The sequence below is a fragment of the Lagopus leucura genome, unplaced genomic scaffold (assembly GCF_019238085.1).
Source record: "Lagopus leucura isolate 7727_CA_CO unplaced genomic scaffold, USGS_WTPT01 Super-Scaffold_100157, whole genome shotgun sequence".
NCBI lineage: Eukaryota > Metazoa > Chordata > Aves > Galliformes > Phasianidae > Lagopus > Lagopus leucura.
In genome coordinates this window covers 5,238,480-5,262,407 of record NW_024962334.1, presented here as the reverse complement: position 1 = coordinate 5,262,407, position 23,928 = coordinate 5,238,480, and the positions used below count along the sequence as shown (strand labels likewise).

Sequence of the window (23,928 nt, the reverse complement as noted above, 5' to 3'; positions counted from 1 at the left end):
CGTGACTGTAACCTTGTAACCCTTTTACTTCTTTGTGAAATGGTAAGCAAAGGGCTAGATTTTCCTATTCCTATGAAAAGATCACCAATGCCAACACCACTCTGAATCTGAAACCTGCTGTTCTGCTCCACTGGAAACTGAGTTAAACCTGAAAGAATCAGAATAAGAAGCAAATTCTTCAGCTGTCTGTTAAATTGCTCAAGTTGAGATACAAATTCTGGTGTCGCTCATCCTGGGCTACAACCAGAGCAACTTGTCTGAAACCAACAGAATTGTTTTACTTATTGCATCCATGTACCAAAGGTGGTTTCTGGTCTGCTTTCTCTTAGCAAGCATCTCCTGACCTCCACTGGGTTTTCCAAAGTGCTTCCAAATATCCAAAAATAGACAAAGGACAAAATTCCTTTGGGAAAAGGCCAGCTAGTTTTGTTCTGATATTAAGTAGATCAGTTTTAACCCAGTATCTTCTGTTTGTTTGGATTTGCCCTTATGCTAGCATAAAATCACAAGGAGATTCACTTGAAAAGCGTGGTTGAAGGCAGCAGGATCTTCTGAGGTATTTGTGTTAATTAGAATAGATTGTAAAATAGTGAGCAGAGAAAAAACACACTTTGCACGCTGTGCACCATTCAAAGAAAGGTAAAGGCAATGTACAGCTGATGAGGAAACTTGTGAAACCTGCACTAAGACAGTTATATCCATATGCTAAATTCCTTTCATGAGGTACGTGCAGATGCTAACTGGAAGGAAGACAACACCATACCTTTCAGAGTCTCCTGCAAAGTCTGTGCAAAGGTTGCTAGTTTGTGGCTGTCGTGGTTCTTCCCTGCGTTGTCCCCCACTGCAGGAGCCAAGGCCAGGTGAAGGTTAACCAGCGTTAGGTCATTCATCCCAACCTGGGGGAGGAAGGAGAGAAAGCAGTGCAGCACAGGGCAAAGGGAGGTCAGAGAGCAAAGATATTCCCCTGTTCCATACTTTTGGCAGTAAGTCCTGGTGACTGGGACCCATTTCATGCTGCACACAGTGTGTTGTGTTTTGCCTTGGTGTTTTGGGAAGACAGCTCTATTTGGACTACTGTGGCAGCCCTTCAGTTCTGGGGAAACTGATTTTTGTAACTATGCAGTTTCTTTCTACAGCAGCTGCAGAGAGAAGCTGATTCTTTACGAAAACCAGTTTATGCAAAACCAGTTGTTATTAAGCCACAAATAATGGCTTGCTCATTACGTGGACTAATTACTGCCCTCCTGTGATCTGCCTTGGCCTGCCACAGAGATTAGTCATGAAACTTAATGTACCTTGAAATGAGCCGCTGGCTCCCCCTAATCTGCTGCTTACCTTCTGGGGCTCACTTTGTCGCGTGGCACAAGTAATGCTTACTTCTAATCCTGACCTGCTTATGTATTAGAAACTTCTCTCAAACTGCCTAAACTGGATACAGCCAGTGCAGAGAAGGGGGCTGTACATTCACTCATCCATACACACAAGAGCAGCTTGGAAAGAGTCAGTTTCCAAACTGCACAAAGTTCTCTCATACAGGTGCAGCCTAGTGAAAAAGCTTCAAAATGGAAACTCTGCACTGTGCCAGCAATGCAAGAGATCAGCCTGAGCCTCTCCAAAGCACGATGCCTTCCATGCACATCTGTTCTGCTTACACTTACACCATCTCCACCCATCATTTCTGGCTCTGACCAGAACCACGGGGCCGTGGCTGCCCTGCTTCTCAATGCTCACCTCCCTGAAAGCTGAACGAGGTGACTGGTGATTTCTGTCACTCTATCAGACTGCAGGCACTGCCAAAGGTCCACTGGCCTCATGTGCCTCAATGCTCCATTGCAGCAGGGCTCCCTCCCACAGGACTAAGGGAAAGGACTGACTCTGCTGATAAACTCACCTACTGAGATCACTGAGCACCTTCCTGTAACCGAGCCATAAGAGACTGATGAACATGGATTAGCCTGATGCTAATGCTTTTTTTTTTTAGTCTGTTAGGAGACTCTTTCCAGCCTCCTGTCCAAAACTTTCAAATCAAAGCTCATCTCAACTGGCAGAACTGACTTACCTTGAAATGTGCAATATATGGGTGAGGATATGAGTGTCTCCCATTGCCATTAGTCTGTACATTCTCCTGAAAAGAAGCGTCTTTGAGCTCAATGCCAGCTGTTGTATCCCAGAGAAAACCAGAATATTCGACTCCCTGCAATTAAAGCAAGAGAAAAGCCAATAATAAGATGTTAAAAATAAAACATTCTGCCCAAATTATGAAACGTTAACCCGAATGTTTCAGTCAACTTGGTATTGCTATTGGCAACAGTGTATTATCACTTCCCAAATATGTGGAGGTGGTAAAAGGTGTCTATTGTGGCTTGGCACCTGCTGAGGACAGGAGGCGGATCTTGCTGTGCGCTGGTTGAAGGGAGAAACAACACCCTAGGACAGATAGAAAAGCTTCTTTATTTCACCCTGGCCCTAATCCCCTCTACATACAGGATGAATGGGCAGTGCCACCGAGCACGCTGAGTTGAAGTGCACATTGCCTTGCTACTCACACCTGCATGCTGGCTCTTGGACCCCCAGGTAAGCAGAGCACTGCTTCCTCCATCCAATACTTTCCTAAGCTGCTCTATCTTAGGTAGAGCATGTTCAGCTCTGCTGCAGTGGTGAAAGATTTAGCTGCAGCATCCTGTGTGCATCTTCAGGCTGACACATGTCCTTCACTTCCTGCTCTTCCAGGCAAGGAATCTGATTCTTCTCAGTGTGGTCAATAATAAAGTAGTTTATGTCCCCAGCATCCGCAGCATCCCTCCTCTGCCAGTGGTCAGTGGTACTCATTTATGAGGAGAGCATACTTGGCGTGCACAGTTGCTTGCCTTTCTCCTGACAGCCTCTTCCAAGCACCAGCACACCAGTGCAAGCAATCCTTTCCCATTCCTTCTCTCCACACCATAGGTGATCTTACAGACTTCTGCCATGCCCAAGCTAAAAATACCCAGGCTCATTCAGCCTCTTGGCAAGACATCTGGTCCAGACCTCTCAGCCCTGTCAGTTCCCTCTGTCTCCTTTCCAACTGAAGTGATTCATGTTCAGGTTTCCACTTCTTTCATCCTAGTGTCTATCACCCTGCAAGGTTTTCTTAGACTACTTGGGAATGCAGCATTTCCAGAAAGCTGCCTGCCCCCATTACACCAGCAGCAGTATCTACTTCAAAGCCTGTCAAGCATTTCCTCTCATCACACAGACACAGTTTGCCCTGGTACCATTCAGACCTAGTGAATCATAGTTAAATCCATCTCAAGGAAAAGCTTTCCATTTCGGCTGCAAAAAGAAAGTGTTACCTGTTCTACTGTATTCCTATGAGCCTTGAAAGAAAGTACAAAGTTTGGCTAAAATCCTTTGGTGGCATCTTTGGCCAACTCACCACCGAACTCCAGTCTAATGTCTGAAACCTGAGTAGGCTATTAGAAAAGACATGGAAGAATAGAAGAGCTGTCAGCAGCTCCCCACAATTCCCTGACTTCAGATTTCTCATCAATACAGTGGCCCAAATCAGTGTTTGGTAGGAGGTGAAATGACTGGGAAGTGTGGAAGCATGAGTGTGATGCACTGCCCCCTATTTAGCGCTGCAGATCATCCCATGAGCAGTTTGTGCTGAAGGTGCTACGTATTTAAGGGTAACACTGCATTACTTCATTGCATTGTGTTTGTGTACAGTGTCCAAACCTGATGAACCCATCAGGTAACCTAAGGGACAGAAAAGGTTTTTTGGCTGTGTGAAGGGTGCTGTAGGGTAGCCAGATTTCTCTTCTGCAAAGGCACCTAAAGGGAAGAGTCAGTAAGTAACATTGCTGTTTTTAGTTTGGCCACAGCCTCCTCCCACAGTTTGAGAAATCCTTCATCCCTACATCCCTACCACAGCACACGCTGATTTCCAGTTACTCGATCCACAGTCAAAACATTCATCTTTGGAACGTATCTCTGGAAATACAGCTCAAGAAAGAACTGACTTAACAACCTACATGTAACACAGAAACTCCCAGACAATTACCAATAGTTCCTATTATTAAGGCAAAAAGACATAGCAAAGAGAACAACTTCACACAAGTGTTTAAACTCAGCGCCCTAATGACCTCGCATAACAAGAGATCCCAAAACAAAGATTCCATCCAGGAATAAAAACATCCTGAAGGGGATTTGCTCTCTGCGTTGGAAATAAGAGTGTCTTCCTGAATTGTGCATTCAGGTTACAACTGGAGCCACTTATTTACTAATGACAGCACTCAGATGAGATGAAAGTAGCCCAGTGTGTGTGTCTCATTACAAGTCTCAGCTCTTGCTTCCACTGCACAACAACGTCCATGCTGTAACAGCTGCATCGTGACAGTGATCCTGTTTGATACCAGCAGCCTCCAGTCAGCAGGACTTTGCCCTGAAATCCCATTAGCACCCTTGAAGGGAAGAGGTTCCCCTTGGAACAGACCACCTCTGGCTACCATTAGTAAAGTTCAGCCCCATGCAGCTCTACTGTGAATACTGCCAAGGGTGGCAGGTGCAACCATCACCACCTCGGCATAGTGCAGCACTGTGCTGTTTTTCAGTGGAGTCCAAGGAATATTTCTAATACACGTGCAGGGCACCTCAGGAAACACGCTAGATAAGCTCCTCTGCCAGATGAGGACAGCATGCTGAACAGCCCCTCTGTAGGGTCTTCGCTTGTAAAGCTGTAAAGCTGGAAGCTCTCCCAAATTTCAGCCAGTACTGCAGTACATAGCAAGCTCAGCTGACCAGCAGAAAAAATTCAGAAGTACTGCAGTGTATGAGGGGCAAAACAAAGGGCTCCTTCCTTGTCCTGACACACAGCTTTCTTCTGCATTTCTGTACTGTCTTTATCTGTTACTCATCCCCAAACCCCAAACAGGCACCTTTCTCCTTATAATTATGCCACAGGCTGGGGAAAATGATTCTCTCAAAATACCAACAGGACAGTCGAGTTCTATATAAACAGTCAGCTTAAAAAAAAAAAAAAGAAAAAAAAAGTTACCAACCTTGCCAAAAAAGATTTGCAAAATGTTTTGCCTTCAACAGATGATTAAAAACATGTCCTTGGTTAGAGGGGAAAAAAAAAAATAGTGAAGCAAAAGTTCAAACATGGAGATTAATGTACCTTAGGTAGCTGGCCTGAGGGCTTTTCGGAAACAACACCCTTCCAACATCCTCTAGGGCCCTTCCACTTGCGGATGTTTGGCAGCGTCGGCTGGTTCAGCTCCATACAAAACTAGAGACAGAGAGGGAGGTGGAGGAAAAAGATCAGCTTTGTAAGACTTTCAAAAGAACTGCAAAAAAGCATGCAAAAAGACATTGATAGAGCGCAGCGTGCAATACACACCATAGTCCCCTCTGAAATGTTAAGCAGTGCCCAGCTACAAATCTGAGGTTGTTTCTGCCTGAGGCCAAGGAAGTTGTATCAGATTGTTAGCTACAGAATTTAAGCTCTGGTTTTTAACCACTGCAGTAGCCTAGGCCAGTCCCAGAAGGGAAGCTCGCTAATGTGGAAAGAACAAAAGCCAGCCTTTAGCACACATGTGGGATGCAAAACCCCTGCTTCCCAGGAAGGCTCACACAGGAGGAGGTCTGGGACGGGGCCCAGAGACGTAGCATCAGTGGAGGCTGGGTAAAAACAACCCTGCGAGCAGAAGGTATTGGAAAAATGCCTAAGTTTCTTCCTTGGGCTCCTTTTCCCCCAAAGCAGCAGCCTGTGTTGGGGAGCTGGGCTGGGGGCTTTAGGGGCAGGAAGCAGCAGTGCTGGCTGCTCTCCAGTGAATCCACAGGAGCCAGAGGAAGGGAGGAGGTCAGACTCAACAGCCTGCACTCAGCTGACAGAACCACTTTGGGTTTACAGCTCCAGGAAGTACCTGTGGCTTGAAAGGGGGTTCTAAAGAAACAAGTTGGCATGTGAACAGTTCAGGCTAATACACCTCCAACAAACCAATGAGCCAAGGGTGGGCTGGGGGAACTGTGAGGGCAGATAAATCAGAGGAATGAGATCCTCCATGCTACGAGGCATGTGCATTTCAATGGGCAAGTAAAAAAATGACAACCAGAAAACAGGTACCAGAGCCCAGCTGTGCATGCAATACACCTGCTGTAATAGCACCCCATGCACTGACTGTGGCTGTGGAATGGCAGATGCATTCTGGATGCTTGAGATTTCTTGTCCACGCAGGGACTGGCTGCACATCTGCACACACAGCAGATCTTTGTGATGCTGCCCACAGACATTGGCTTTCCTGGGCACTGCTGTACAGCCACAGCACCCAGACCCATTTCCATTGCTATGCATGTGGTCAGAGAGCTACAGAGCATGCACAAGCAGAACAAGGATGCTGGAACTCTACCACTCATATTGTCCACTACACCATGTCCCAAAGCACTGAGGAGCCCAGAACTGGACACAGTGTCTGCTATGCACAGTGGTCCTCTGTGGTGGGACACACCTCTGGCCAGACTCGGTCTGAAGAGCTGCCGTCTCTTGGCAGATGGTAGGATGGTAAGGATGATATATGGGCATAGTGAAATGAAGAAAGGCTGCACCTTTCCAGCTTGCCATCTACTTTTCTTCTCACGTCTATTTTTCCTTTACTTTCAAGAAGACAAACCAAACCTTGCTCTTTTACTAACTGGCTTATCTGTGAGTTCAGTATCCTGGATGCTGAAGCTGTAAGCATGTGCCTCTAAGATACACACAACCACAAACCAACCTTTTCCTATCTTGGAAGGCCAAGACACATTTCAGTTTTTTAGTCAAAAGAATAATAACTGACAAAAGAGTCAATTTATCTCTGGGTTGCTGCTGCCCAGCAGCCAGCATGGCAGGGCTGAGTAATGTTACAGAAACCATCGTGTTATTGAAAAGAGCATCTGCAATCAAGTAGTTTGAATATTTTTGTTTCCTCCAAATTGATTTTCTTTAACTTTGCTCAATCAGAAAGACAACGTATATGATTATATGGTTTGTTTGGACGAAGCCATCAGCCAGTTCTGGGTACAGTTTCAGCAGCTGAGGGCTTCCCCTGCAGCAGCTGACTTTAATTCATGCCCATTTTCCAGGGCCCTCAGGCACACAGATTTTGGAGCTCTGGCAGTGTACTTGCTCAGGTCGTGTTTTTTGCTGAACTGAGAAGTGTATTTCTTAAATCATGTTGTTCTGCCTGCAAAGCCCAACATCAAACAAGATTACACTTTCCCTTGTACAGTAAAAATCTACAGACAAGCTCATGGCCTGCACAGGGCATGGAAAAAATATTCCTCCTTCTTTTGCAAAGTTAGATCTACATCAATCCCTTTGGGGAGCTGTTACTCAAGTGGTAAAGAAAAGACTGGAATGAAAACCTCCGTCAGAGCATTTCTTCCCTCCCCCCCCCCAAAATCCTCATAAGGAGAAAAGTTCTAGCTTTGTTTTTCCTCACAAGCCTTTCAGCCTGCAGGTTTCCTGGAATGAAATGAGCTTTCTTCATTAAGTCCTGTACATAAGTGATCCAAAACTACTGTGTGCTATCTGCAGCAGAAGGGCTCCTCCAGTGTCGTGGTGGCTCCTGCAGCTTAGTGCTAGCTGTTAAGTGCCTCTGGGCTGCAGGATCGTACTGCACACCGGCTCTGGTTGTACTCCTGGCAAACTGTTCTGGAAAGGTGACCCCCTGTGACAGCCACCTGCCTGCCACCAACGCTTGGAGCAGACAAGGGCCACCATGCCAGGAACTGGGACAAGCCCTGTGGCCTTTGCTCGCCATCAACCCATCATTTACCCAAGCAGGAAGGATCTGAAGACGTAACTGCTCTGTGTTTACCCTGATAAAGAGCCTGCACCTACTGCTGCCAGCCACTTCAGAAGCAGACAGGGACAGCAATAAGGTTATGACTAACTGGCTGGAAGAAGTTAAAGACATGCACCTCTGAGCAGAGACTGGAGGGAAGGCACGGTGCCCTAGCAAGTGTTAATTGTGCAGCACAGGTGCTAGGGAGCACATTGAGCCAGGCATACTTGCATCCCTTGCCTGAAAAGAGAATGCATTAGTCCTTTGAACATTTAGGAAATCAAATGCAACCCAGGAAAACAATGCCTAGAGGCTCAAAACATATAATTATGCATTTCTGATCAGCCAGTGATGACTCTTTGGAGGATGCTTATTTCCACACCTGAGTCAGAGCACAGGCTGCAAAGAGGGTGAAAACACATCATATGGAAGAGCCAGTTATTAGGGCACGGTTTGTCTTGTCTCAGTGCACCAATCATTGCCTAAACTTCAGAAAGGCACTCAAAGCAATTAACTGTTCATTTTCTTCAATTACCACAAAAGCTTTCAGGCCAAAAGAGTGCAGCAGCAAATGTAAACGACAATTTGCTTCTTCAAAGCAAAGGTGGTGTTAGTGCTGCTTAAGAAAGAGAATTTTATCATGTTGGCCTGTCACATCAGAGGTGGATGCTGGTGGTATGGCAGTAGAGGCTGAACCTTCCCACCAGTATTCTATTACATGTTGTTGCTGCGTGACAGATGGCAGCAGAGGAGCAGTCTGACAAAATGGCATCTGACATGGAAGTGTGGATGGAGCAAAGGTGTGTCACTGAATCCCTCCATGAAGAAAAAATGGCACCCACTGACATTCATGGACATTTGTTGAACATTTATGGAGACCAAACAGTAGCTTTTGTAGCTGAGAGTTTGCTCTATCAACTGGTGTTACTGTGCTTGCTCTTCGCATCTGCTGTAGTGTTTTGATGGAAATAAACAGGAGGCAATACTCTCAGACTGACCTCCGTGTATAACAGTCTCTGTGTTTTTAAGAGGCACTGGGGGAGTAAATTCCATGACTAGACAAGGTGCATATGAAACTTCTATCAATTCCTTAGCATTTCAGATATGTTAAGGGATGGCACACGAGTAAAGATTTGAAATCATCATGGTGAAAGAGACCTGGAGTACAAGGAACAAAGAGTGAGGGAGTTGGCAGCAGTTGAAAAGGAGACTTTCAGCATCAGAAAGACAGACACTTAACTGTATTGTCATGTCAAAATTCACTACCTGTTTTAAACTGCAGATCCTGGAAAAGTCTTGAAGTAGAAATCTGGACCTGTCATTCAAGTCGCCTGATAGAGGGCTGTGCAGTTGTGCCTGGGTTCTCACATAACCAAACATAACAGCAGAGAAGGAAGCATTATTATGACTAAAGCCTAAAACAGACTCAACACTGGATCCTTTTTCCTACTGACAGCAGTGCAGTCTCAGGCCTTCACTGCTTGTTTGCCTTTCCCTGAAGCGTATCCGTTTCCTGTTTGCAGAAGAAGCCAAACCCTGATCACTCCTGAAAACACACACCATGGGGATGCAGACACCGATGTGTGGGATGCACTGCAGCCTCCTTTCAGAGGAACCACACAGGTAATGCAGGGAAGGGGGTGGCCCTGTGCCATCGTGACTAATGTTTTATACATGCCCATTCCATTACTGTCTTCCAGGAAGACCTCATGGAAGGTTTTGTAATACTTATCGATCGTGTTCTTCAAGCACTGATAGCACAAAAAGGCAAACAGACCCTGGCAGGTAGATGGAGGCCTGCCAGACAGATAATTATTGGTATTTTCAAAGGAGAACAAAACTCCACAGACAACAAAGGTCTCAGATATATTGATACGTTTTGTTATGGAAAAGGATTGCACTTCCTATCATGAATAACTTTACAGTGAAGAAAGGCGTGGTTTATAAAAGCCAAGTAACAAACTTTAGGAGAAAAACTGTATGATGAAAGCTAAGATAAGGAAGAAATCTATTGGACACGCCACAGATGTGGAGTTACTCCTGGCAAGGTTATCAGCCCATCTTGCCATGTTAGTGCGTCCTGTTCATGCCATGTCATCTGGACCCGGGGCAACATCTTCCTTTCTGTACTCACTGGCTCATCGCTCCTAGAGCTAAATCACAGCATTAAGATTGATGACTAAGTCCAGCCATCCTCCATGCTCTTTGCAAACATTATTGAATGCATCCCTCAAACAGAAACTCACTGCGAGCAGCAAAACAGAGGCAGAGCACTTGAGCACTGCCCATCCAGCTGCAGCCTTGACCAGCGTCCCTCTTCACGCATAAAACTGCATCTACAGGCACCATCACCATGGACAAAGCTTGTTTGCTGTGATAACATGCATACACACACATCCATGTTGGAAAATATGAGCTCCTTCCAGACCCAGTGTGATGCAAGTTGATTGAAGTTTTCTGTTGCCCTACCTCCAGCACGAGGCTCCAGCTGTGCAACCAATCCCTGTTCTCTCAATTAGGTACAATGAGCATAGTTCAGTCTTGTCTGGAAAACACACTGCTTCTGCTTCTCACGTAGCAGACCAGTATTTCAGAGAGACATCCACAGAAGAAAGATTTCTTTTTTTAGCTCCTGACAGCTTCAAGCACCACGTTATGGGCTGGAGAGCAAGCATCTACCATGCCAGAGCCTCATCATCCAAAAGCTACGTGGCAACCTTTGTCCTGAATTCCAGACTCTGCTGCAAAGATCATTTCTAAGTTCAATACAGAAAAAAGGAAACCTCCTGGGTTGAGTTCCTCAGAGGAGCCAGGATGAGGAAAGCTCACTGTCCAAGCCTAGTTATGTCCAGCACAGTCAAGCAATTAAGATGTCGAGATCAGGGTAACTCTGAGCACACACAGAGACATAGCTCTAGTCACAAGAGGAACACTAAAGCAAAGCACGGATCCACATCACCTTTGCAGGACGTATCTGAGCACCTTTATGAATTCAGCTGTGTTTGGAGCCAGCCCATGGATTTGAACCAAACTGGAACACGAGGCTCCGTTCTGCAGCTGCTGTATTACTCACCCATTGTACTTCATGAATGTGCGGGAAATAATTATGCCGATAAATTTAACATTATCTCAACTATCAAAAGTTTATAACGATTTGTTTCCGTAACACAAACCTGTCTGAATCAAAGTGGATTTTTATTTTTTCTTTAAATGAGGCTTTAAAGGATCGGTTGGAGAGTGGTAGGAACATCAGTTTGCACCCTCAAGTTAGTTGTTTTCCATTCTGAGTACTTACGTTGGAAAAACTCAACAGTGAGCTTCTGCACTGTCCTCCCAGATGAATTACATACAGCTCACCACAGTCACTCGACTGCTTAATTCCTTGTAATATCTGAGAGGAAATTACATTCTTTATCCTTGACAATATGATTGAAAAAACAGACTGCAGCCCATAAAAACAGTTCTGGGCTCATCTTTTAATCACAGTGTTCCTGGGACAACAATTCAGATCATTCACTGGCGTGTCCTTCCAGCTTCATTCTAAACACCAGTTATTATTATTTATATAAACAGTGTCTTTTTATAGAGTTTGAAAAGGAAGACATGGAAAGCTTTGGTGCAGAGCACTGAAATAACCGAGAGGCAACGCAGTAACTTAAGTGCTGGGGGCACTGTTAAAGGTGGATACCCAATGCTCAACTGCATGCTGTCAAAATAGAGCATGAAACATCTTTCGGTCAGGCTTTCATTTAACAGGAAGCAATCATAATTTGTGCTTGGCAGAAATCTATGCTGCCTTTCTGCTACGAAGGAGAACATCCATACTGGCCAACTTGTGCACACGAGCAGTTTTGCAGGCTTTTAATTTCTCATGTTTCTGCTACAAGCCAAGCTTTTTCCTTGTGCTTCATGGGACAGAGTTATTTTGCAGAAGACTCTTCCTGAAGACCTATTTTCTTACTCTTAAGAACATTATTTTAAACATAATACCAGAATTAAGGCTCAAGTGCCTATCAAGGATGGGCATAAAGCCTTGCAATTCCTTCCTGAAGCCTTTTCAAGTAAGTGTTTTTGTCTGCATAAGTAGGCAGTATAATCATTAACAGCATAATGGCATGCTAAGGGAGCTGATATGCTATAAAGAAGAACAAAAAAGAAACCCTCATGATTACAAGGGTATCTTTTTCATCAAGCTGCTTTTACAGGAGATGAGTGGTTGAGTTCAAGCACTTTCCCCATATTGTTATAAAGCAGTCTGCTCAACTGGTTGGCTCTGCTAAAATCATAGCCACAACACAGATGAATTATTTACTTATTACTATGCTGCCTGCTGTAAATGTTCAGTTGCTTATTCATTTTTTCCGTCTCATTATTTCCAAACAAAGAAGACAAGTTCCATTTTGCTTCCACTTCAGCCATCAGAAAAGAAGCACAGAGCATCTCTCAGGGAACACACGCATCTGCTTAGCGAAGTATTACTGAGATTATTAAAGCAACGAGGCAATAGATTTTTTAATTGTTTTTTAATATTACAAGCGTACTGCTACACAGAGTGCTTGAAGCAGTGACCAGAGCTCCAAGTCCTCCATGAGGTGTGCTACTGAATACTTAGCCAGAGCACAGAGAAGCACTTCATGCTGTACCATACCCATGGCAGGGAGGCTGGAGCCTAGATGATCTTTAAGTCCCTTCCAACTCAAACCATTCTATGATCCTATGATCGTGGCTACCATTTTACAGAGCCACAGCTTGCACGGCAGATGTCTGGAGAGCTAACCTGTGCATTCATTTGAACTAGATATGAGGCAGCAGGCAGCCAGCAGTCAGCATCTTTCTGAGAACTCTCTTTTATTTTTAGTCCCTGGGCCAATAGTTTTCTCGTGCAACTAGGAAGCTCCTATCGACTTCCACAGTGTAGTGCAAAACCATACCACTGGGACAGCAACCTCACTCACCCAGCACACACCACGACTACAAGAGCTGAACATCAACTTATCAGAACTCAGCCCTTCATATAGAAGGTAAATAAAAGTCTGCCTATGAAACATGAGACCCAAGAGTGCTAAGAACAGGTTTCTTGTTCGCCAGTTAAAACCAAACAAATGAATCCAGTGAGCTATTTGCCATGATCTGAATCTGCTTACCTGCACACAGCCTTGAGCCAAAGGAGAAGTTATGGGAAGACATTGTGCCAACACAAAGAAAGAACACAAGGGAATGGGGCAATCAGACAGTTTTGAATGTTATTTATCAAGGAAAGCTGCACAAGCACAGGATCCAGCTAGGTCCCAATCCTCTACAATGACAAACTTTACTCATTTCTACAGATGCAAGTAAGATTTCTTTTCTTGAAGCTTCTGGGATATACAGAGAGGCAATGTTGGACTGTGCTGATATGCATCACGAGCAAGAATAAAGCAGTGTGTTAGGAGAACTGCTCTGACTGTGACAAAGGAACAGCTCTCATTACTGTGTCAGTTTGGTCACCTCCTCTATAAAGACCTCCATTTCACAGGGCATTTTACTTTCATATTTACTTCCAACTGTTATATTACCATCTTCCCTGCCTAGTTTACATCTTTGTTTAGAACAAACATTCTCTCTCATGATAAGAACCCAAAAACAAGGAAGAGAAGAGTAATATAATACGATTCAACCATTACCAGTCTCAAACATTTATTCTTCCCTCAGGCATTGATTACACCACATTACAGGACACTGTGCCACCTTCTGTAAAGCTATTTGTATCTGTCTTGTATCCTATTCCATTATTTATTTCTTGGATATTTATTATTAGGAGCATCTCTTTCAGGCTGCTACCATTAGAACATCATCTCACCTTTCTTTTTTAAATCTCATACGCTTCTTCTTAATTCTTTTTCACCCTTCTAGTTCTTAATTTAAGGAGTCTGATTGGACACTCATTCCTCTCTGAAACAGCACATTCTTTATTTAAAGGTTTGTATGTCATAGCTGGTTTTTTGTCTTCACCCTGCAGCACCCACCCCTCCCATAGGGGCCACACACTGTTCTCCAGTCCTGACCAAAGCTCTGCTCAAATAGATGCAATGAACTCTGGCTCCCCATAGAGAGCACACACATTACTTAATTCACATCAGCAGACAAAAAAAAAGAAAAGATTTAGGATGCCATTACAAAACTCTTGCTGCTGTGACAAACTACTAAACAGGGAAAAGAAACAGTCCTGTTCTATGAACTGGTTTTGTCTTCTGCCACCTTACAAAAAAAAGCAAGGAAAAAATGACAGATCAAGGACTCTTCATATTACTCACAGACAAAACTTAAACACATTTGTAATCATACATCTTCCATTTCTCCTTGGTCTGGAAGCATAAAGAATGATTTAACTGACGGATGAGATCAGCTTCTGTCTTGGGACCAAAGTAGATGCTTCACCAAAAAAAAGCCCATCTGGTATAAGGAGCAGTGTCCATATCACTAGCTGTCACAGACGCACAGCTATGCTTCCAGACAGAATAACAGAGCACCTCCTAAAGAAAGGCATTTGAGGAGCCACTGTGCCCTCCATGGCTCCCAGTAATGTGCATAGCAATGCTTCGTAAGAAAAAAGATGGAAAACAACCAGAAAAAAAACATTCAATCAAGATAAGCCAGAGATACAAGTCGCACAGATCATGTGCTTCCCATGCTGCAGACCACGTGGATGGGATAACCTGGAAGAAGCCTCCCATACTGCAAGAAGTGGTGTCAACAATTCAATAGCAGAACACTGTGATTCCCCTGAATGCCATCAGGTATGTCACTTCCGAGTGAGAGCAAAGTTGATGTTCACATCCATATGATACACTTCAATTGCATTTTAACTTCTACACATTTCCCTTACACCCTGGTAAAGTCTGGGTTGAGCTCGTGGTTTCCCTAACAGTTACTGCGACAGAAACCATGGCCTTGTGCTCCAATCAACTGAAACCAGCTTAGTGGCATAGGTATATACTAGGTATTCTTCCCTTTACCCAGAGGCTTCTGGATCTAGGGATGAGGTCTAAAAAAGATTGCACTGCTGAGCATTATCTGTGCACAGGCTGCAAGCAAGAGAAAGGAAAGAAAGACAACAGGAAGATGGCATAGCCCACATCTCCTTTTCTTGCTCTCTGAAAGCTAGACTGCTACTGTAGGGAACATCCTAGCATACTTAAGTTTCAAAGGGGTCAACCTCTTTCCGGAAGGGACAGTTCTGAGAACAGTAAATTCAACTGCTCTCCAGTGACTAATTCATTCACTGTCAATTACCTTATATTTTTAATCAGTAGTTCTAAAGCCAAGGAAGATTGCAAGAGGCTAGGACAAGCCCTCTCTCTCAGAGACTGCTGCAAGGTGCTGCTCTCCAGAAGATTCAACAGTGGTGACAATCACAGAATGGCCAGGGTTGGAAGGGACCTCAAGGATCATCAATCTCCAACCCCCCTGCCACAGGCAGGGCCACCAACCTCCACATTTAATACCAGACCAGGCTGCCCAGGGCCCCATCCAACCTGGCCTTGAACACCTCCAGGGATGGGGCATCCACAGCCTCTCTGGGCAGCTGTTCCAGCACCTCACCACTTTCTGTAAAGAATTTCCCCCTGACATCCAACCTAAATCTTCCCTCCCTCAACTTGAAACCATTTCCCCTTGTCCTGCAGTTATCTACCCTTTCAAAGAGTTGATTCCCCTCCCCTCTGTAGGCTCCCTTCAGGTACTGAAATGCTGCAGTGAGGTCACCCCACAGCCTTCTTTTCTCCAGGCTGAACAAGCCCAGCTCCCTCAGCCTGTCCCCATAGGGGACAACACAGGTTATTTTGGCTGCACAGGCAACAGCTACACTCCAAGTGGTTTAACCTGCAGATCTCAGACAGCAGTCACAGAACCTGCAGTGGGGATGGCCTGTGCTTCCCACAGGAATCATCAGTGGCAGCACCCAGGTTGGCCTGAAGGCGAAGACTAAGGTTTGCTTGCAAGGGCAGCATTTAGGACATGAGCAGCCACTTAGCATCCTAACCAAGATGATGGGCCAGACACATGGCTCTGGTGACCAACTGCTTCGTGTGAAGCCTATTACAGTGCAGCTACAACTAGTGAGTGAACACACAGCTTGTGCTTACCCATATACATGGAAAACAGGAGCTCTCTTCCAAACACTGCAACGCTCCTACGGATAGCCTTTCCCACATAAACAACCTGCCTGGCTCTGAGAGGGATTTTATAAAGAACGGAGATTACAATGGGTTTAATCACGATTAAGCACTGATCTGGCTCAATCTACTCAAAAGCAGACAAAAGATAAATAAAAAACTTCCAGCAGATTCATTTCATACTGGAAATTCTGGAACCTCAATTGACGTCATACTTTTTATGTTCAGATAATATCTGGAGGAAACAGTACACTGGATCAAGAAAACAAAAGCAAATTTCTAGTTAAAATTCTCTGCGCGCCGTGTAGAAAGGCAAACACTACAGCAGGGATTGCACAGGGCAGCTCAGCATTTATAAGCTCATTTTTCACAGTAGCTGAAATTTCACTGTTAGCGTGATGCCACAGGAAAAGAAAGAAGCACCCCCTCCTGTCCTGATCTCTTGGGTTTTACCCGGTAAAAGTAGATAAAATTACTCACCCTGTTCAACACCTAAAGGCATTTCCCCTCAGACAAGACCCGCTTCTGATTGCTGGCAGGTAGCTACCTATCAGAATACTAAATTCTCTTAGTAAATAATGCCACCTCCTTGGTGTCACTTCAGTTGTGGCTCACTGACTCCTCAGACATGGTATGAAAATTCTGCATGGCAGGGAGGCACTGTATGTAGGGAGCATCACCCACATACAGCCATCTACTCTTTCCTATGAGTGACAAAACATAGGAAATGGGATTCCCATCACAGGAGACAATTCCAGCTGTTGCCTGCGCAGCTGAGGAAAAAGTCAGAAAAAATAGCACAGATTCTAGCATTTGCTTGCTTACATTTGCTAAGCTTCCTTTTTCATTCAATGGAATAAAGATGCTCTCTTCAAGGAAAGAAATTACTTTTTTGTACGAGGAAGAAAAAGTTATCTGGAGAAGCCTGATCAGTTTACTCATTTTATCATCCCAACTCTTTGTGTCCACACCAGCATTAGTGCCTTGTGGACAAACACATAATGTTTGGCCAAGAGATGGAAGAGATCTCTTCTATATTAAGTCATCTAGAAGCTATGTGGCCACATCTGGTGCCTAACTCATGTACCCTACACTTCATAGCTACAGGACCTCAGCACCAGGTAAAGGACTTTCAACCCCTTTGTATCTGTGACTTCCAAAGCTTCACCAGTGAAGGTGAAAATCCCCAAACAGAGAATGTAAGCCTATTGGTAATTAATTTCTCTTCTTTCTTTTGTTTCACTGACCTCTTGGACCAAGCTCCCAAAACAGAAATTTGCAATCAGTGGCACAGAGTTTGACATGAAACTTGCAGCTTGGAAACCTATCAACTTCAACGTTATCCCTGAAAAAAATGACAGCTCTCACCCCAACTCCTATCTTGCATAAGCCTGCCCAGCGTATCTCTAAATCACTTCTCACAGCAAGCAGAACAATTGTCATTCTGTAAATGAATTCCACGCTTCTAAAAAGTGCTGAGCAGACGGAATTACACAACTTGTGCTTACTGGGTGGGAAATTGGCAAACTGCTTGATCTTTGGAGTAAATGGTCCCTTCTCATTTCAAGTAACAGCAGATGTACTTATTTATTAATATACAATTAGGAACATAATGGCTTACCATTACTTGATCCCAAAAGAAAGCTTACCTTATAAAATGCTACCAGTGGTTTACTAAATAGAAAGCTGTTGTACAGATTATTTCACTTTCCACAGTAACTCAACTCTCAAGGCAGAGAGACGAACTCAAGAAACAGAGTTAATGCCTGGAGGGCTGCTGGAGGAAACTTTTGACAGAATACAAGGATATTTTTAGCTCTGTATTTTAGCTAAACAGTGAGTTTCACAGAGATACAGCCAGATGCAAATGAACTACTTACAGGTGACTGAAACACAAAATCACAGCAAATGTCAAGGATAACACCCACACCCAAATTTAATTGCATGGAAGTACTGATCCAAGGCTGACTGCAGCTAATGGGAGCATTGCTACCCATTTCAGTTTAGTCTCCTGCTCCACACACACTGAAGTGTTGCTTTTACTGGAAGAAATACTGCAGAGGTTTCTGCTCACCCTGAGCCTGTATTGCAGACCACAGGAAGTCTGCTGGTCTATCCCAAACTAAAAGATGAAGTATGTGCACACAAAATATGCAGAAGAATGGAGAAGTCCAACCCAAAAGCACCATCACTACTTCCTTCTACAGACGCAGGTTGGAGGAACAACAAACACAAATTTAACTATCTCTGCTAAGCAAAGGTGAGCTAATTTACTACAGCTGAGAATGTGGCCCCAAGATTTTTATCAGCAGTGCCTTTAAGAGAAAACACAAAGTTAGTAGCAAAACAAAGAAAAAAGTATTCTGAAGACAACTCTTCCTATGTGTCTGCTGGCATAAAGCACCAATGACTGCAGCTGTTTTTGCATACTTGTTGCATTAGGAAATGCAAAACGGATTTAAATACTGTAACAGAAACCAGTGTGAAATGTCACCTGGCTAGGTGCCTCACTCTGGTTATTATCTAAAAAGAAAGATGCAGAGCTGTGCTCCTGGCAGAGGAAATGAAGCTCCTTATAGGATGAGGCACATCTGCACACCTGGGTACCTAAAATACTTCTCTCTGCAGCCTGGATGGCCTCACACCCTTGTGGGAAGGAGACTGTCATAGAGGCAAGCTACCACCTGGCATCCTGCCACCTGCATTCATGACTGCCCTGGGCAAAAGTCTGTGGCCGTTCTGCAGCAGAGGAATGCCAACATGTCAGCAACACCATCCTGTGACAGCCAGGGTGAGCTGGGTTAGCAAGTACACACGCTTGCCACGCCATGTGGGTACCTGCTGGGACGGCCTGAGGGACTGTGGCCAAAACAAACACAATCCCTATTTCCACCCAGAATTTCCTCCAAGTAGAGATGACTCTTTTATTCTCATGTGACCTGGCTGTTTCGCAGAGATCATCGATTATTTTCCTGTTTAATTAATGGGCTGCTGTGGTACTTACAGGTGCCAGCAGCACTCCACAGAGACAAAGGCCTGATGAGCAGCACCAAGGGTAAGACAAGCTGGTTCAGAGCCAGGACCTATAATTATACCCTATCACCACTTCTGTCTTCGCAACTCTCAATGTAAATGCAAAAATTACTGGAAGACTTTTGGCCAAATTTCCACTGACAAACATCAGGGTTTTGGAAATTTAACAAGTTATCTTTTTGCATACCACAAAGCTTCTCATGGTGGGATCACTCTCAGTAGGCAAGGTGGGAAAAACACGTAAAAATAATAAAATATGTAAGACTATATATACTGGGAAAACAACACAGATCACTGTAGCCAAGGAAATAATGACACACTAGAAATTGTGGTGCAATAATTTTAGGTTATTATGTCCACAGCTAACTTACAGAAATCTTCCCATGAAAAAAGAAACCAGCTGAAAATCAATCTTGTAATGAATACTAAAATATTATTTGATAATATTCTGCATTCCTGCAATATCGTGCAGATATATGATTTACAAATATAAAACTCAGCATGCATTCTCAAGCCTGAACCTGCAAGAGCAAGGAATCTTGTTCTAGCCTACTTTTAGCCTCCTGTATTTAACAAATAAAGACAACTAAATTTCTTTAGACTTACATAATTCCATAGTGTTGTTTTCCAGAGGGGTAAACTGGGCTTTTAAATTCTTTAAACTTGGCAATGTATAAAAGCAGATGTCAAATATTCAGAGCTCAATTTAGAAAGATCCTTTTTCTGTTGCAGAGTTTTTCTGAAGAGCTTCCTGCACAGCTTCAAATAATGGCAAAAAGAGCAATTCCCACCAGGTCATTTGTTCTGGCTAAGCCTTGTTTTTGGAGGCCTTGGGCCAAGGGGAGGTGAACGTCTGACGAAAAGGTGAGAAATATACTGGGTGTGAGATGCCAGAGAAGCTGACTACTGCACACAATGACAGTTTGGTAATATTATCCTGTTTTGCAAGAGGAGTGGCTGTAAACCTTCCAAGATTATTTTAAAAACACCAAAACCAGACAACTCGGACAAAGTGTTGCCCCCTCAACTACGTGCGCTATGGAGGTCGAAAGAGGTCCTGTTTTATGCCACATGATTTTCCACAGTGTTGAGAAATCCTACCAACACAGAGTGCTTTAAGAGCTCCAAGCTATTACTACTGTTGTACTAAACACATTTTAAATACCTTTTCCAGTGCTTCTCTATCAAGCAGCTCCTGCACAGCCAAAAGCTTGATACTGTAAGAAAAAAAACAAACAGAAAAAGAGAGTGAATCACTCCATTGCAAGCATTACAGAAACACAAGTAACAGCAGAACTGAACTTCTCCTTTCAGTTTCACACTTGGAAGAAGCTTATAGAAGTATAGATGAAAGAGCACTCAGGATATAATAAAACAAAGGAACAGAGAAACAGTGTTACTTTGCTTTGATTTAGCTGTCCCAAAGAGATTTTCTGGTTTCTGCCTTACGTGCACATCTGAATCTGATTCACAAAGAAACTGCATTGATCATTACACTTTCAATACCCTAAGTTAACACTGAAGGACCTTCTGAACAGGAAACACAGGGAAAGAGTATAAACATTTCTATCATTTTTCATCAACTCAGTTCTTCAGTATCAACAACTTCCATGACTTCAGCAATAGCCATTCCCAGGGATTTACAGTATTACAAATGAGATACAGTAACAAAGACAACCCTCAAGAAATTTGAGGGAGATAGGAGGAAAACATGCATAACTGTTTGAAATTGGGCTAATAGAGACTGATCAATAATTGTTCCAGCAAGGCCACTTGCTAAGCAAACCGAACTTCCTCACTTACTGAATCTTTCCTAAGTTTGCCTCTAGAGGCTAAAACCTGTTCACTGAACTGCGTTTAACAAGTTGTCCCAGCAGGATTTTGCCCTGTAAGACCAGTTACTCAGATAAAATCATTGCTAAACCAAGGTATGTGAAAGAACCTTGTACCACATCTACATTTTCACTGTCAGTTTAATGAGTAACTATAAACTGGTCCTGCCTGTGGAAGGGGGTTTGGAGCTTGATGATCCTCGAGGTCCCTTCCAACCCTGGCCATTCTGTGATTCTATGATTCTATGAAAAGGGAGATAATCAGAAAGAAAAGGTATTCTGCTGAACTACAGAAGCAATGAGAGACGGCATTTAAAAATACTGTAAGAACATGCACTGCCTTGAATCTTGCCCACACATCATGGATATCACTACTCTCCAAATAACACAGGTGGTATTGATATAGCCATGATCAAGGCCTGCCTCTGAATTCGGGGCTCACCTCTTAGTGTTGGGTGCCCAGCCTCTGGTGCAGTACATTTTGGAGAAGCACAGAGGGAGAAAGTCTAGCATGCATGCATGGAGAATTCAGAGTGCTGACAGCCAGTGGGAGTTCTACAAAGACTGCTTCACATCCATGTGTACAGTGAAAGCTAGCAATTTGTCACCCCCTTTCAAATGCTGTACAAGGGCTTTGTAATTACGCAAATTACTTTTTTATTTTCCTTTTGAAGGCAGTCATTGCCCGACACTTTGAACGTTTGATCATTAAAGGAAAAATTCATCAATGTTGCTGTTGAATGCTTCTAACAATTTACTGATCTGTTTCACAAACATTAATTGTGGACTACCTGACATTCAACAGCTGCACAAGAAAGACAAAGTAGACAGACGAAATGCAAGTATACAAGTAGAGATAAACATCTCATTGCACAGTTCTACCCTCCCATTTACAGTCAAAAAGTCCCACAGAAATTCCTTAAGCCAGTGTGTTTTTATTTAAAACAATTTACACCAAGTTACAGAAAAGCAAGTAATAAAATAAGAAGCATGAATCCTTTTCACTTTATCTCATCATATTTACAGGGATGCTGTCTTGCTTGGAGGTGAAGAGCTCCCCTCTAAACATTCACGTCCTGCAGAGATGCAGCAAAAGTGAATTCTAAGCTGCTGCAAGATTTGCAACAACAGTTTTGACGGCTCGTGTTTGACTCTCACTAAGGAAGGACTTTCATCTCCTGTTCTAAACTTATAGAGATCAATGTTTTTTAAGTATCTTCTGAAATCTCCTTGTTGTTTTCCACTCAGGTGACATACACCCTTCATATATCACACAAGAAGCTTCTTTCCTTGGAGCACTGTCACTGAACCACTGTCTGGAAAATTGTGCTTGATAGCCAGTTATTTACTGCTATCTCTTTCAGCAACTCCAGGTAATGTTTCAACGTGCTGCTTTCTGCAAGGTCAGCTTAGACATGCAGCTTCTTCCAAAGATGCTGCACTGGGGGTTTCATGCTTGGAGAAAAAGAAAAAAAAATCAAGCTGTTTATTTAGGCACTCCAGCAATCCCACAATACTGGAAGCAGCACATACCCACATGCGCTGTTTGTAGCTTACACGTCCGTTGAGGATTTCAGAGCAGAAGGGAACATTGCTGCTTGGCAACTGGGGGACAGTTCTGATGTAGCAGAAAGGCAAAGCCAGTTACTAGAAGATCACACTGCTTCCAAGCTCTTGCTGTCTGTTCAATGCTGCCTTTATGTGCTCTGTTCACGTACCCTGTGGTCTTTTTCATCCTCAACCTCAGTAAGTGAACACTAACTCATGAGAAAAGCTGAAGAAAAATGAGTTCTCTAAAAAAAACCTTTTGTTTACCAGAGCACCTGCTCTAATCCACCAGCTTTCAAGTACACTAGTAATAGATCCACACTGCAAGTAACTGTACTGACATGACGAAAGCGGCCCTGGCTGTATCTGAAACTATTCTAAAAGTACTTCCTGACCCCATTGCTCTGTGATCTGTTCAAACAAAACTACTCAAATTTAATATCCTTGCACCTTGACCATACTCAAAACACTTGAAAGCATGCAGTGATCAGAACGAAGAACTTTCCTACAGCAGTAAAAACACACAAACATGATGTGATGTCAAGGAAACACGTGACTTTTTCTTTTTTTGGCTGAGGGTGATGCATGGCATTCCCTCTCTAAGGGAATTCCTTTGAGTTTCCAGAAGATTAGTCACGGTGCTGAGTGAATGCCTATAGCTACACAACATTTCTGCTCCTCTGGGCAGTGTTGCAATCCTTTCCTGAAAGTATTCTGGTTATTAAGAAGTAGGACTGGGCTCCTCGCTTGAATCCCATCTATCCTATGCAGGAATAATTAAGGCTTTTTCCACTACCACAGACTTGCTGATACATTCCTTGCTGGCTGGGGCATTCCCGCTCACCACAAGCCATCATCGCATCTTTGCACCGCACTTCACGTCCCTGCTTGAATTGCCACTGCATACAAGCTGCCTTTGCTCTTGCAAAAGGGAAAGTCAGGGCCTTCCTAAGAACCACCCCCTGGCTCTGCTGGCTGCCTCCTGCTTGTGGTCCCTTACAGTACACGGTGCAGGGCAAGTAATGATCTTCTGTGGGCCTTTCTACTTTCAACAGCAGCCTGTACACCAAGCTGGGCTTCTCATCTGTCAGCAGCGTGAACCAAGAAGCAATCTTACTTCACTTTGCAAGGTTATAAGTCTTTGCTCAGGGCTTGAGGTTTTTCCAAAAACTCCATGCTTTCTATTAGCCCATAAGCCTGACTAAAGTTAACAACATCAAAAAAAGCTGTTTAACTTCTCTTTGTTTTCTGGACCCTTCCTCTGAGAATGTCTGTATCAAATCTCACTTCATCTAGAATCATAGAATGGCCTGGGTTGAAAAGCACCACAAAGATCATGTAGTTTCAGCCCTCACAGACATTATTATAAACAGCCTATGCAAAAACTACTCATCCACAAACAATTATTTTAAGCATTAATAAATCATTCCCTCCTTCCTCCCTTCCACTCCATAAACTTCTTCCATTTGTTCTTAAGATCCCCTAACCATTTCTTGGTCCACGGTGAAGTTTTATGGTAGATTTACACATCCCTGAATAGATCTTTTAAACATCCAG

At 43.7% G+C, this 23,928-nt stretch overlaps 1 protein-coding gene across 1 annotated transcript in view; it reads right to left on the bottom strand.

The window, feature by feature from the left end:
- EEPD1 (endonuclease/exonuclease/phosphatase family domain containing 1) overlaps nt 1–23,928 on the bottom strand; it is a 59,310-nt gene that overhangs the window by 5,729 nt on the left and 29,653 nt on the right. The window contains exons 2-5 of the mRNA XM_042888898.1: nt 20,157–20,208; nt 5,159–5,269; nt 2,060–2,194; nt 764–896 (exon numbers count right to left, since the gene is read on the bottom strand). Of these exons, the coding sequence (XP_042744832.1) occupies nt 764–896; nt 2,060–2,194; nt 5,159–5,269; nt 20,157–20,208 (431 nt within the window). The remainder of the gene's footprint in view (nt 1–763; nt 897–2,059; nt 2,195–5,158; nt 5,270–20,156; nt 20,209–23,928) is intronic.